Source organism: Alexandromys fortis, unplaced genomic scaffold, assembly GCF_014885135.2.
Source record: "Alexandromys fortis isolate MF-2015 unplaced genomic scaffold, M_Fortis_MF-2015_v1.1 scaffold_13, whole genome shotgun sequence".
Taxonomy (NCBI): domain Eukaryota; kingdom Metazoa; phylum Chordata; class Mammalia; order Rodentia; family Cricetidae; genus Alexandromys; species Alexandromys fortis.
The window spans coordinates 9,824,142-9,839,703 of NW_026067908.1; the positions used below are offsets into that span (position 1 = coordinate 9,824,142).

Below are 15,562 nucleotides of genomic sequence, written 5' to 3' on the forward strand. Positions count from 1 at the left end.
GTGGGAGGTGAGACAGACAGACTGGAAGAGGATTGCAAGAAGCAAAACACTGGGGGTGCTGAGGACGGCATGGCAGGGAGAGCCCCGTGAGGAACGGCAAGAAGGTTCCTGTCAATGAGAAAGAGCAGACACAGCCAAGAAAGGGGCAGGAAATGACACACCGAAGAGACGCCGGGGATCCTGTCAGAATTCAGCACTTACTTGCGTAACGAAAGAATATTTTTATTTAAAAAAAAAAATGAGCATCTGAGAAAATAGTCATGAGCAGAAACCAGAAATGTACAGAGGAGTTGGGAGTGGTGGTGATACCCATGGAAGTTTTGGGGTGCATTTTGAATGCAAGGTGCTCAGACACACCTAGGTGGCGCTTTGGACCAGGGAGGTGGTGTGTCAGAGTTAGGCTTCCCCAAGGCAACAGGGAAAGTTACAGCGGGGGAGGGGGAGATAGGGGGGCGGGCATGGCTTCATGCACAGTAGTATATGTAGCGAAGGCAGCCACAGGAGAAGCTCAGGGCTTTCAGAAAGGAGCTAAAAGGAGAGTCAGAAACGGTTGCTACAAATGGTGCCTGGTGGTTTGCACCCAACTGCCTGTGTTTTCACACGGCGAATGTCCGGATGGGTGAAAGACCTTGCTGTCTGTTTCAATTTTTGAGATGAAACTGACATGGTTCAAAACATACCAAGGCTGATTGGGAGCACAGGAAATTGATTTGGAGTCAAGCAGATCGTCTATGTCTCCCGAATTTCTGGAGTTTAAATATCTGATGGCAATCAAACGATTTAGGAAGACAAAACACCACCACGCATAGATCTGAGGTTGGGAAAATGATCTGGAGAGGGAGTAAAACTATACAAACTAATGATCACAGAGAGGAGGGCCACCATGGCCCAATGTCAACAGGACTTGCTCAGTGGATTGGAGGATTGCCTGTACTGGCTCCCTAAGAGCGTCTGAGCAACTAAATGCTGTAGGTCAGATCATAGCTGGTAGGGAAGTGAACAGATTTAGAACAAGAATCAGGGAAGAAAACCCAATAAAATGAAACAAAACCTTCCCAGATTGCAGAACTATTTAAAAATCATAACTATGCTATTTTACAAATTAAGAATAAGCAGAGATTGCAGTATCAAAATGTGTGACTATGGATTCTTATTTAATTTTTAATTTCCCAGATTAGAGAAAGGCAGTGTGCCTTCTCTGTAAAAAGGTGAAATACTCAGAACCGTTACACAAGCACCCTCTAGTGACAGAATCGGAGCATTACAATCTTTAGTCTAAGCTTCTTGCAATTGGGTCTTGGAATTAAGAGTGTAGGTCAGAGCTTAACCATAAAACAGCTTTCATTTTAGAAATCAAAATTGCTGCTTCTCACGACTAGATTCTGAAATTTATTAATTTACTTCGTGGTTGTTGTTTTTCACTATATGTGGAACTGTCTTTTGTTGGGCTGTAGTTGATTTCCACAGATTAGAACTGTGGTGGCTGAGAACACACATCCTGCCCCTGGCCGGCGTTGTCTTGCTTCCCAGATAGTTTATTAAACTGGTGAGAGTTAGACAAGCCATGTCTCTTCTCCGCAAACGGGGGTTCTGAAAGAAATGAGGTATCTTCCTTGGCAGAGAAAAGCATTCTATGGGGCTGGAGAGATGTCTCAGAGGTTAAGAGCATTGCCTGCTCTTCCAAAGGTCCCGAGTTCAATTCCCAGCAACCACATGGTGGCTCACAGCCATCTGTAATGGGGTCTGGTGCCCTCTTCTGGCCTGCAGGCATACACACAGACAGAATATTGTATACATAATAAATAAATAAATATTTTTTAAAAAAGCATTCTATATATTTAGCCATAGGCATCAGTAATGGGTTCTTTATTATTGAAAATAATAAATGTTATTTATTAAATATAAATATAAATAAATGTTGTCTGTCTATCTTCTGGCTGGTAACAACCTCTTTAAGATACACTTTCTTTAAGCCAGTCCCTACTACAGTCTAGAGGACTTGACTTTCTACTGTACAGTAGTTACAGAATGCTTTCGTGGACATTGCTGGGGTACTGGAAGGAAGTACCCAGTTGACAGGGAATGATGCTGTCATCTACCATGTTGGTCAGGCGGGAAACTCCCCCTCCCCNCCCGCTTCATTCTACCATCACCCACGAAGATCTGTCAGTCCTAATCCACAAATATTTCTTACTGGTCAGCCAAGCCTTCTCTGTTGTAGGTCCCCTTCCTTGATGTTACATACAGGCGAGGCCTAAGCTGCCCCCTTATTGACTCTTCAGCTCACCCCTTCTCCTGAGCTCATTTCAAACCCAGACACATCCTGATGTGAAGTCCTGCAGCTTCCCACTGCCTGGCTGCAGCAGGCAGAACAACTCCTAGGCCTTGCACAACGAGGGTGAAACCTGTTGCTTCACCGGCCTCAGCTCTCCACAGTCCTTCTTAGAGCCAAGAGCTGGTCGGTCACAGCCTTTTTCCTGTGCACGCCCTCCGGTCCTCCTATCCATCCTCCAGCTCAGCTAGCTGGACTTCCTTTCGTAGACCACTCACCCCGCCTGGCCAGGACTTCCAGAGTCTTGTACAAGGCTCTCTAGTTTTGCCTTTATTTCTGAATGTATTAAAGCTGCTAACTGACTTATTCATCACTTAGATTTTTGAAGGCACAGAAACTTCCTTAATGTTTCCAGCTAAGTAAAGATTCACTAAAAGAAAGATTGAACATGGTGCATATCGATAGTTAGAAGGGCAGGAAAACCAGGGATGAATATCCTTATTTGGGACCTCGGGAGGTTTGCATCCTGGATCTTTGCACGGGCTCGCCATCTGGACTCCTTGGGTTCAAGCCTCTCTTCTTGTCCCATGCTTTCCACTTGAACTGACAAAGCTGTAGTTCCTACCACACCGAGGATACAGAGACTAAATTAATAACATATGCAAAGTACTTTAGCAAGTGGCACACAGGCGAGGCTTCATCAATGTATGGTTTTACCTACAGATGATTTGGACTGTAAGAGAGATCCCATGTCTTAACAGCCATGCTAAGCCAAGCAAACGAAGCAGCTGGGAGCCTTAGGTACCACACTGTACTTTTCTGGTAGTCTATCAATAAACAGGTTTTAAATTTAAATGGTCTATTATTTGTGCTTTTTTTTTTTTTTTTTTTTTTTTTGAGAACGGCTCCTGCTAATTTTCAGTAATTTGGGTTCCCACTGAGAAATCTGTACCACAGTACGCAAAGGCATTAGTTTAAAAATGACCGCAGCCCAGGAACTGAGGAGGGACCAAGAGATTGTCACATCCAGGAGCATAGCTGAGCTTGCCAGAGAGGACTTCGTTTTGTTTTACCAGACTCATTGCAAGCTACTCTCTGTTGCTAAAGGCCATTTAAAATTTCCCATTTGTATTTTTAACTTAGTCCCCTACTGTCGCCTAACCTGTAAGCAATTTCTATTTATTCTACTGAGACTGTTCACCTAGGGAACGTCTCACAGCCGACATTGTCCTAGGGCTAGGATTTAATGGAGCAGAAGCGTGCAAAGCTTCTCACTTTTGTCTTAATTTGAATTTTGACCAATCCACGCTAGGTTGGAGGGCCCCCCGGAGAAAAGGCCATTCTGGCCATCCCAGAGGCCTTTGCATGAGGGTGCCTGAGTTTCCATGACCGCTTTTCGTCAGAAAGGTCTTTTCTGCAGAGATAGGAGCAACGAGATGGGGAGATGGGGAGGGGCTACTGTTCCCCTGTTGAGTTCAGCTCTTCCTGCACAGTGGTAATCAGGAGAAAGGGCTTTAAAGAGGCTTACTTCGTGGGGCTGGAGGGATGGCTCAGTGGTGAAGAGCACTGGCTGCTCTTCCAGAGGACCCTGGTTTGATCCCCTACCACCCACATGGTGGCTCATTCCCGGGAATCCAATGTTCTCTTCCGGCCTCCGCTGACACTGAGCACACATGAAGCACAGATATCCATCCAGACAAATAACCATATACATAAGATAAAATTAATAAAACATTTAAAATACCTTAAAAGACAAAATAAAGGTTACAATTGAATTAAATGAAGGAAAATGTATATTCTTAAAAACAGATAACTAAAAAGTGGATTTTTTTTTTAAGAACATCACTTTAGTTTAGATGTGGACACCATGTGAAACTGAATTTTCCAATGTGGCTCTGACAAAATAAACTGCCAGAGGAAACTGGACTTTATTTAAACTCTGTGGCTTCTCATATGGAGACGTATAATGTCCCATAATGTCCTTAAATGTCAAACACAAAAGATTTTACAGTTATGCTTAAATATTTTCCATACCAAACCCTTCGCCCTCATTCAGCAGGGAGATTTTAATGTGCCCTGATATCAGTATGCGGAATAAAGGGGGGTTGTTGGTTCTGCTATCACCTGCACTTTCCTGGGAAGGACTTATCTTTATCGTGGGCTCTCGCTACTTCTCTTTATCTTTAAAAAGGGGGTTTGCTCGATGAGAAGAATGCTTTCTCTGCCAATGAGGACAAAGGTTTAACTCCTCCACGCCGACACTGAAAGCTAGGCATGGCCGAATGTGACTTGAACTCAAGCTTTGATGGGTAGAGACAGGCTGATGACGAAAGCTCCCTGGCCAGAAAGCCTAGCCCCAAACTGTAACCTTCCACGCAAGAGGGCAGGGAGCAGGAAAAGAAAACTATTGACTTCCGGCTCTGGCCTCCACATCTCCATCCACATAGTCAGTGCGTGCAACACACACACACACACACACACACACACACACACACACACACAGGGTGGGAGGGGAGATTAATAGAAATCCAAAAGCTAAAAAGGAATAATGACGCTAGATAATTCTCACACATTTTTGCTTTTCTAAAACTGAAGTTGGCAACACTGTACAGGTAAACTTGGGAGGAGGTTTTTTACCGGTCAGTGAACGTACCAAGAGGTAAAATTGGCAGCAAGGATGCTGGCTGCTGAGATCCTCTGAGCTGTAGTTGCATCAGCTGGAGACTAAGCTGGCTTGTAAGTTTTAAATTATCTTCAAACTTAAACTCTCTCTATAGATTTATCTCACACAAGGAAACAGGAGAATCTCACCTCGAGTTTAATCAGCCTGTTCTGTAGAGGCCGAGTGACCTGGAGACTCACTGTGAGCTTTGGGGTGAGTTTGGGAATGAGTTGGGTAAGAATTAATCGAGGGGATACATATATTCCAAAGCTAGCCGTCTGTTTGCTAAATGGCGTGGGAATGGGTCTGTGTCTACTTGGAGCTCCCTGCATTTCCTTTGCTCCCCCATGATAAAATCCAGACGGTGTAGGTTTGGCAGTGGCTACGGCTTGGATGTCAGGCTAACAGGTAGCACGTGTAAAGGAACCTGGCCCTCGGCACATGCTCATTCAATGTGGGTTGTGTCCCGTGCTGTGGAGTTTAGTGCGCCTGTGTGTGACCCTCGCATCATCGCCAATTAGTGTCGTCTCCCTGAGGAGACACCGACTCTTGAGGAACACGCTCTTGTTTGAACCCATCTCTGGTGTCTCGTACTGTTTCACTCATTTTTTTTTTAAATCCCCAAATTTTATCACACTGCACAGTATATATGGGAGAATCAGTAAATATAAGAAATGCAAATTTTGGCCCACTCATGACTGGAATATTTTAGGCCCATAGACTACCTTTTAAAAAAATGCAGATTTATTTGCTTTTGCTTTTCTTGTATGCATATGAGTGATTGCCTGCATGTATATATGTGCACCATACACATGTCTGATGCCCACAGAGGCCTGAAGAGGGTGTTGGATCCTCTGAAACAAGAGTTGCAGATAACTGTGAGCCACCATCTGGGCACAGGGATCCAAACCTAAGTCCTCTGTAAGAGCCAGTGTTGTTAACAATTGAGCCAGCTTTTCTGGTCCCCAGGCTAGACTACTTCTATTAACATTGCTTGCAGAGGGACCCTGCAGGATATTTTTCTGCTGCCAGTCATAAAACATTTCCTTTTTCTGAGAAGGTAAATCTTTTTGGGTTCATTTTTAACAGAAAACGAGAAGGAAGTGGACTTTCCCAGACTGGACATTTTAGGGAGTTTTCGATACTTTTATAACATACAATGTTAAAACCAATTAGTGTGTGCCCATAAACCCTTTAAGTCATGGGTTTCAGCAACCAATTTTATTTGGGTTCAGAAATTTAATAAACAGGCAACACGAATCAGTTGTCATTCTTTAAATAAAAAACAGCTATCTGCAATTAGGATCAGCAAAACAAAGATATCGCCTTGCTTTGGCTGTTCTGTGTCTCACCAAGGAGCCGGGCAGTGGGTGGGTATGATGTTAAAATCTCACAGAAGGTCCACAGGCATGTGGCTGAATGACAGCCTAGTTAAATGCCCCTGAACAAAGGCCACTGAGTGAGAATGCAGACAACCAACCACCATTTTTGTTCTGGCCCAAAGCCTCATACGCCCACATATCCAAGTGTGGTTTGTGAAACGTGTTAAGTTTTTCATCCCATAAATGATTCAGTTCGGGAAATAAGCCCAACAAAAGTTTTCAGATAACAGATGTGAACTGAACGCTGTGTGTGAGGGTTTTGGTTTGTTTTCTTTGTATGCCTTAGGATCCCCGTCAAAATTCTGCAAGTCCTGAAGATGGATGTCTTTGTCGCTCTTTCAGTTTTCTCTCCTTTCCCTGGGTTGGCAACAGTTGTTGCCGCTGCTGCAGTAGGGTTAAGGATGAGGTTATTCGCGAGACTGAAACCCAGAGAGGAACAGGAACAGTTTTACTTACTGCTCGCTTGGAAGCGATGAGTTCCTTGACATCGCTTTTGGTGACAAGTCATAGTCGCTGTCGGATCGGTAGAGGAAGGACTCCCTGCGTTGGCTGTGCCCAGGGAATGTGGCGTGAAGCACCAGCCCGGAGGAAGAGCTGGCCTGAGGGTCCAGCGGGCTCCGACCTGGGGAAGGGCCATTTTCCACATCGAAGCTATAAAAGAAAGCAGGGACAAGTCTGGTCACTTGAGAACTGCAGAAGACAGTTTGCATACATAGAGAATTTCCAGGCGGCGGGCACCACAGGCCCGGCTCTTCTGGCAAAGCATCACAGATGGTTGCAATCCTTGCCATTTTGTCTGGAGGAAGCTGAATTCTACCAAACTTCACTCATTACCCAGGTTTACTGTCAATCAATAGTAACCCAAAATTTGGACCAAAGGGCAAAATTCATGACCTCTCAGCAGCGTGACCAATTGTGACAAATTCAGAATGAGAAGCAGGTGAGAGGGAAAAAAAAAAAAGTTTGTTGCTAATGAGTAACTCCAGAGGGGGCATCTAGCATAGCTTGAGGTGCCAGACGAAGATATCACGAGAGTGAATCTTCCTAGCTGCAAGATTTCTTCCTCACATAAATATCAGCCTCATTAAAGACAGAATTTGCATATTTCTGAATGTTTTGGGAACAAAGTGTTATCCTGAAAACACTCACTGTCTGATTAGAGAGGCCTTGCCTGATATTTAATATTCATATGTAAATTTAGCCACATAAATGACTTAATTAATCTGATAACACCAAATTACTGGCCCAGGCTGCAGAGCCAGGCCTCTGGAGAAGAATACCACGATTGAGTCTGGCCGAAGAGTGCCGGGGAGATTCTGATCAGTGGCCCTCACTCAGGGAGGTGCCCTCGGGCCCAGTGGTATTTGGAAAGCTCCTACCTTGAACACAAACAGGAGCCCTGTGGACTTTGAACCTGTCTCTGCCCCCATCCTGCTACCACCCTGGAGTAGCATGTCTTTCCCATATGTGCTTTGACCATTCCAGATGTGTTTCCTCTGCATACACGGCTCCCCTTGGCCTCAGAGGGACAGTAACCACCTCCCCCAGGTTCTCCCAAACACTCAATGCTCCCCTGTTGAAGCTTGGCAGAGAGATTGTGAAAGAGGCATGGGACACGGCACTGCGATCATCTCTCACTCAGTTCAACCACAAGAGTCAGCTTCGATTATGTTTACCCAGCTGCCACAATCCCCTCACTAATCCTAACCTACTCTTTGTGTGGTTTTTGTTGTCGTTTTTGTTGCTTCTCTTTCTTAAATTTACAAGGTGCTTTCTGATATATTATTTCATTTAATCCTAATATCCCTGCAAGTTATATAAGTTATGTAATCCAGTTCCTTTACATTGAAGGTAAATAAGGCAAAAAAAAAAAAATCCATATCTTGTTTACGGAAACATGCTAGATTACTGGTTTGCCCGTAGTCACTCAGCTGGAGGGGACACACCCCGAGACCCTCAGCAGATGCCTGAAAGAGCAGATGGCAGCCAGCTCTGTACATAGTGTTCTCTTCTACACAGGTACACTGGTGATGAAGTTTGAACATCAGTAAGGGTAAGAGGTTCACACTGACTAACACTGAGTCGATTCTAAAACTCTAAGGTAGAAACAGAGACACGACTCTGCCGATAAAATTCTTCATGTGAAGACACAGAGAACTGATTCTGGAGCCCCAGCACCTAAGTGGAAAACCAGGCACACCTGCAATCCCAACACTGTAGAAGGACAGATGTGGGGGGGACATCCCACATCAGACACGGATCCTGACAACTCTCTGGCCAGCTAGTCTATGCACATCAGTGAGCCCCAAGTTTGCTGATACAGTCTATGTCAAAAAGCACGGTGAAAAGTTATTAAGGAAGACATCTAATGTGGCCCTCTATCCTGCACAAGCATGAGTGCGTATGTGTTTACCTGAACACGTACACACACACACACACCACACACACAAGAATTTATTAAATAAATATTGTAACAAAATTTATCAATAACTCACGAATTGTTTATTTCTAGACGTTTCCGTTTCATATTTTTAAACCATTTTGGTGATGGGCCACTGAAGCCACACAAAGACCACAGAGGAGGGACAGCCACTCTGGTTGCCAGATAGAAGCCACGTTTTTTTACAGCCTTGGGCTTCTCAGGTTTCTCTCGCCATTAGTTCAGAATGGCATGCCGGATAAAGGAATGCCGTCTCTTTTCTACCCAAAGTTGTAGTTGGTCTGTAAGAGTCAGTCTACAACCACTCTCGAGTGATCCTCAGGGGACACCGAGTGCCACTGTGAATAAACAGGAAGGAGGCAGCAGGTTGCCTTGAAGCTGCTGCTTTGCTTGCAGCAGGAGGAGCAATGGCAGAATGCAGGAGTGGAATGCCACCACAGAGACCGTGGATCAAAGCTGCTTTTAGACTCCACGCAAGCTCTGAGAGCAAGCCACGCAGGAGGATCCCTGGGGAAAGGCCGAGCAGGTGCCACAGTGACCTAATATGTACCACTATGTACCAGGGCTTACAAGACTCCACAGATGGCCCTTCTCAGAAGCCCGGTGGTGCGGGACGGGCAACGTTCCAAGGCTGCAGGCAGGTGTGTAATACCTTGCCCTTGCTTTCTTGCCAGCTGGCCTGGCTCAGGCTTTGTAACAAGTGAAAATAAAATGAACTTGGTTGGGTGAGAACTCTACCAGCTGTAGAGTAACTGTACAGTTGCTTTGTGGAGCAGGATCCTTGGATGCCCCCCCCCCCAAATCCCCTACGATCTGTATGTCCTGATACTGTCTCTGAGATCTTCTTTAGAAAAACATTTATTTAAAATAAAAACATTATATGTATGGCCTATTCTTCTGTCTTGTACCACGTGTATGCCTAGTGCCCTTGGAGGCCAGAAGAGAGCTCAGGGTCCCTTGGGAGTGAAGTAATAGATGGCTGTAAACTATCAGGTGGGTGCTGGGTCCTCTGAAAGAGCAGCTGGAACCTTAACCACTTAGCTATCTCTCTCCAGCCCTCTGAACTCTTCTTAACGGCAAAGAGGGCAGGTTCTTCAAAGGTGAAACTGGCATCAGCCAGTGATGATGAACCTAAGAGTGGAGTGAACTTTTAAATTCCATGTGTAATTGTATTGTTACTCATTTGGTGTACATCTTTATAGTCTTTCAATAATAAACCCACAGAACACAGTGGATATCCAGTTGCCCTAGAGGCTCCAGTATGGGCCGGACCAAAGTGTTGTTGTTTGGGATGCTAGGTAATCTCCAACTTGGGCCTTGTGGTCAGTGCTCATGCGGTACTACTGACTATTGTGACCGTCACTGCTCTCTGTACCGGCACCAATCTCTTGCAGCTAGTATGCCCACCAACTCTTAGAACATTTCCCATGAGGTTTCTATTAGGGCTAATATATATTCATTCCCACTATCAGCATCCATGCTGTGTAGAGGCCAAGTCCCCAAAAACACTAGCAGGAAAGTGAGGGCCTGAGGATGCTCTGTCAAGCTTACTAAGCACATCTGGTAGGTGACCCGGAACTAGATTCCTCCCTACAGAAACTCTTTCCTCTTTGGTTTTCTTTTCTTTTCTTTTTTTTTTTTATTACTGTCTAAACCCAAAAGAGAGCTTGCTGGAATTCAGAAGAAGCCAGGGAAGAGGTCTCTATTGCAAAGAAGGTGTCTCAGCAAGACACATGGTCTTTCAGATCCCTGGGGCACTGTTTCAAAGCATCCAGCACAGATGGACAGCTTCGGAACAAACGTGAATCACTACCCAGACACCAGACCCAGGCACAGCCAAATGAGTGAGCAGCCATCACAATGCACCCCACAGATCCAGGGAATAAGGGAGAAGTGTTGGCCCAGAGAGGAGACTGAAGGCAGCCTTACCAAGTGAAATGAATATACCACACAGACAGAAATACGATCAGGAAGAAAAGCCAAGCTGCAATGCCAGAAACAAACACACAAACACGGTCGTCATTTATTTTAGGGCATTTTCTGGCTCGGCCTTGATCAGGACACACATTTTGCAACCAGGCTTCTTTAGATTAAAAAGTCATTATATAAGCAGTATAAGAAAGCTCTAGAAAACATAGACAAAAGCCAAAGAGATGCATATACTAGTATTTGCTATTACTTTAGTATTTTTCCATCCGTGTTGTGTGTGTGAGTGTATGTGTGTGTGTGCTGTATGTGGGGGTGATATGTGGCTGGGTGGCGTGTTTTGGGATGGAGGTGTACCTTCCAGCACATGTGTGTGGAAGGCAGAGGTCAATGTTAGCTGTCTTTCTCAGCTGTTCTTCCCTTTCCCCTACCTGGGGACCCACTGACTTGGTTTCAGCTGGTGAGCTTCGGGACTCTCTCCGCTCCACCCCTCCTCTGCTGTAGTGCTGCCTACAGATAGTCGCTACCTTTTCCGCCCAGGTTTTACACAGGTTTTGAGGCTCCAAACCTGGGTCCTGATCCTTCTATGGTAAGCCATTTACTAACTGAGCTGTCTTCCCAGCCTTTATCTGAACGTCTTTTCATACTGATTTGAATATTGATTTTTATAAGGTTTCACTATTTACTGCAGTTTCTCGAGTCATACCCTTTCCATATCCTACTTCTTGGCTCATCCAGCAGCTATACCCCAGTTTTCAGAACAATTCTCTTACATTCGGTTCCTATATTCGCCATTCTAAGTAGTGCTTGTATTTGGAGTAGTTAAGGTTGCAGATACTTGGACATCTATGATTCGTGAAGTCATGTTGACGTCTCAGGCAAATCCGGAGGATGCCACTCATAAAGTTCTGACTATGTGAGTAGGCCATATGGAAGTGGTCATTCATATCCGACATGTGGACCGCAGCAGTTTTAAGTGTACCTTTCTTCCAGGATAGGAGGCCCACCCTGACAGTCTTGCTCACTCATCTTTTAACTTGTGTGCAGCCCCTCTACTTGGCTGGGCCTGCTTCTCCTGGTCCTACTGGTTCCCCTCAACTTAATCAATGGCTTATTGTCTAATGTCTAATGCTTTAACTTTTTTTTTTTTGTAGTGGGAGATTTCAGCTCCTCAGGAAGTGGTGGCGGGAGAGTGGAGAAGTGATGTTCCTGTCCCTGGAAGCACTTTCCTACTGCCGTCTCCAGTACAAGGCTTTCTTCTGAAACCACCTCGGATCACCTTTTTCAGGAAGCTCTCTCTGGCACTGCAGTCCCAAATTGACTTAGATGCCCACCCTTCCCGTGCACTTCCTCATGGTTCTTTAGGTAGAATAGTTGCTCTCAGAATTGCCAAGAGATCAATTACAGGACACCGCCCCACTCTGTGCCAAAACTCACAGCCGTGGGTGCTCAGATCGCTTTTATGAAATGGCTTCGTAGCGACATATAATTTCCATGCCTCCTCCTGCGTAACTCCAATTATTTGGGGGTTACTTATAGAATGTGATGCAAAGTTTAGATGCACAGTTGATACAATCTATTCTTTAATGCATAGTAAGAAAATAAAATTGATTCCTTTTACCCAGTTGTTTTCTGTCTATGTTAGAGGGCATCCTCAGAACCCATGGGTACATTGGGCTGACTACTTCTTGGAACTACTTGCACACCTCTGTTTAATTCTTCATTTAATTAACTGCTTCCTAATAGATTGTCATATTCAAGATAGAAAATAATATCTGATTTTTATGTCCCCGACATTTAGGTCAGAGTTTTATAAACAACAGATCCTTAAAAAGTGGTTGCCTGTTGAGGTCTTTCATCCATTTGGACTTGAGTTTTGTGCATGGTGATAGATATGGATCTATTTTCATTCTTCTACATGTTGATATCCAGTTATGCCCGCACCATTTGTTGAATATGCTTTCATTTTTCCATTTTATATTTTTTGCTTTTTTTTAATCAAAAATCAGGTGTTCGTAGATGTGTGGATTGACATCCGGGTCTTTGATTTGGTTCCATTGGTCCTCCTACCTGTTTTTATACCAACACCAGGTTGTTTTCAGTACTGTAGCTCTGTAGTAGAGTTTGAAGGCAACCACAATGAGCCTCATAGAAGAGAAAGTAGGAAGCACACTTGAACATATAGGCACAGGAGACCACTTTCTAAATATAACTCTAGTAGCATAGACACTGAGAGAAACAACTAATAAATGGGACCTCTTGAAATTGAAAGCTTCTGTAAAGCAAAGGACATGGTCAACAAGACAAAACAGCAACCTACAGAATGGGAAAAGATCTTCACCAATCCCACATTGGACAAATGGCTGATCTCCAAAATATACAAAGAGCTCAAGAAGTTGGTCATCAAAAGAACAAATAATCAAATAAAAAATGGAGTACAGACCTAAACAGAGAACTCTCAACAGAGGAATCTAAATGACTGAAAGACACTTAAGGAAATGCTCAACATCCTTAGCCATCAGAGAAATGCAAATCAAAACAACTTTGAGATTCCATCTTACACCTGTAAGAATGGCCAAGATCAAAAACACTGATTGCTGGTGGGAGTGTGAACTGGTACAGCCCCTTTGGATATCAGTATGGCAATGTCTCAGAAAATTAGGAAATAACCTACCTTAAGACCCAGCAATACCACTTTGGGGCATATACCGAAAGGATGCTCAACCATACCACAAGGACATGTGCTCAGCTATGTTCACAGCAGCATTGCTTGTCATAGCCAGAACCTGGAAACAACCTAAATGCCCCTCAACCAAAGAATGGATAAGGTGAATGTGGTACATTTACACAGCAGAAAAAATATAATGACATCTTAAATTTGCGGGCAAATGGATGGATCTAGAAAACATCATATTGAGTGCAGTAATCCAGACCCAGAATCATAAGTTGCTTTTAGACATAAATCAAACAAACAAACAAAAACACCAGCCTACAATTCACAATCCCAGAGAACCTAGACAACAATGAGGACCCTAAGAGAGACATACATGGATCTAATCTACATGGGAAGTAGAAAAAGACAAGATCTCCTGAGTAAATTGGGAGCATGGAGACCATGGGAGAGGGAATAAAAGGAGAGGACAGGATGGGAGGGGAGGGGAGAAAAATATGTAGCTCAATGAAAACAACAATAAAAGGGTTGCGTGAACCAATGACAGAATACAGTAACGTGCTGTAAAACATTTCTACTTAAAACTCCTCACCCACACCCCAGCCATCTCCAGCACCAACTTCTGCTGTTTCCTTCAAATGGATTATAAAGGATATAACTTTATTGGATTAGTCTAATGAAGAAATGTTGTAAAAGTAAAATTTAAAAGAAACTTAGTTAGTTGTGTTTTCCCTGAAACAGACCCACAGAGAGGCCCACTGCTCTCTCAGATATCAGACATGGTGTCACCTTACACCAACTCCTGGGACAGCAGAGACCCTCTCCTGTCGCCCTCAGTGACCCTCTTCTCACGGATTTCATGACCCTTTGCACATCTCTGCTTTTTGACTAGAGCAGGGACCACTATCTGCCCCACACCTCTTCTTGTGGCTCCTTCCATCCCTTCTTATCTTTGCTAAGCCAGCTCTGGGCTGGTGACAGGAGGGAGCCAGCAGATGGCAGAAGGCACCACTGTTTCTCAGGGTTTCCTGGCCTCCAATTTAAGCAGGACTTGGAGGGAGATGAGAAGTCTACTTGCTGAGCCCGGAAGGGAAAATCAGGGATCAAGCAGAAGCACGAGGTGTGTGTGAAGCCTTTGATTAAAACCAGGAGCAACTCTGCCTTCAGGAATGCGAGCTGAACTGGAAGGTCACACAATGGCCTCGCAATTGTCCCTAGGGTGATGCTTTCCTGACTCCCAATTATCTGCACAAGCCTGGTTTCTATAATGAAGAGTCATAAAGTAACATCCTAGGAATAGCTCATTTCTGAATCAGTAAAAACTTTTTTTCTTTCAACCCAGCCATTTTCTAGTTGAGTTTCTTTGACCGACTCTAACAAATATCCCCACTAAAAAGACAAACTCAACAAAAAAGATTGAAACTCCAGTGTTTCAGAGTTATGCACTGCCCTGGGGGGGCTAGCTCTGCTTTTTCCTTGGCTGTCTTTTTAAAAACGACTCACTGGGTATCATCTGCACCATCTAATCCCCACACTTTGCTAGGCTTATTCTTTTTGACCTATTTCAAAGAGGGAAAGAATGAAGGCTCTAACGAATAAAACTTCATTTGAAGAATCTTACAACATGACCTCTTTTTAATCTGCTGTTATATAATCTGTACCCAAGGTCCTTTCATCCACAATCCACTCTTGACTCAGAATCTGTCACGTTGCAATGTCTTCCTCATCTTAGTGGCTTCCCTCCCTTGAGTCCACAACCTCCTTGAAGCAAGACTTATGCCTCAGTTCATTTCTGTATCCCTAGAGCATAGAGTTGACTCTCAAATCAGAACACACACATACATGGTTATTGAATGAACGCAAGAATGTCACAGTTGACATCTCTCATCTGACAAGCCAGATCCATTGGACAGTGCTTGGCAGTCAAAGATCACAACGGAGTACTTGGATGGAGCTGCTCTAATGCTCCAACTTTGCCCTTCCTCTCCAACCTCTGCAAAATCCTAAGAACTCCATCCTAGAAGTGTCAGTGTCTATAGCCTTTGTATAGGTTATGTGCATGTAGGGAGCATGTTCATGAGAAATACTGTCTCAGTAATAGTCTATTAGAAAAAAATTCCCTCATAATACTTAGGATAACATCTTCAAAACACTTGTCCAAACCAGGTGGCGGTAGTACATCTCTTTAATCCCAGCCCTGGAGAGGCAG

General features: G+C 44.2%; 1 protein-coding gene across 1 annotated transcript in view; it reads right to left on the bottom strand.

Annotated features, from left to right (window-relative positions):
* Positions 1-15,562, bottom strand: part of LOC126498092 (cAMP-specific 3',5'-cyclic phosphodiesterase 4B-like) — a 334,050-nt gene that overhangs the window by 10,488 nt on the left and 308,000 nt on the right. The window contains exon 3 of the mRNA XM_050136443.1: positions 6,773-6,967. Coding sequence (XP_049992400.1) covers positions 6,773-6,967 — 195 coding nt within the window. The remainder of the gene's footprint in view (positions 1-6,772; positions 6,968-15,562) is intronic.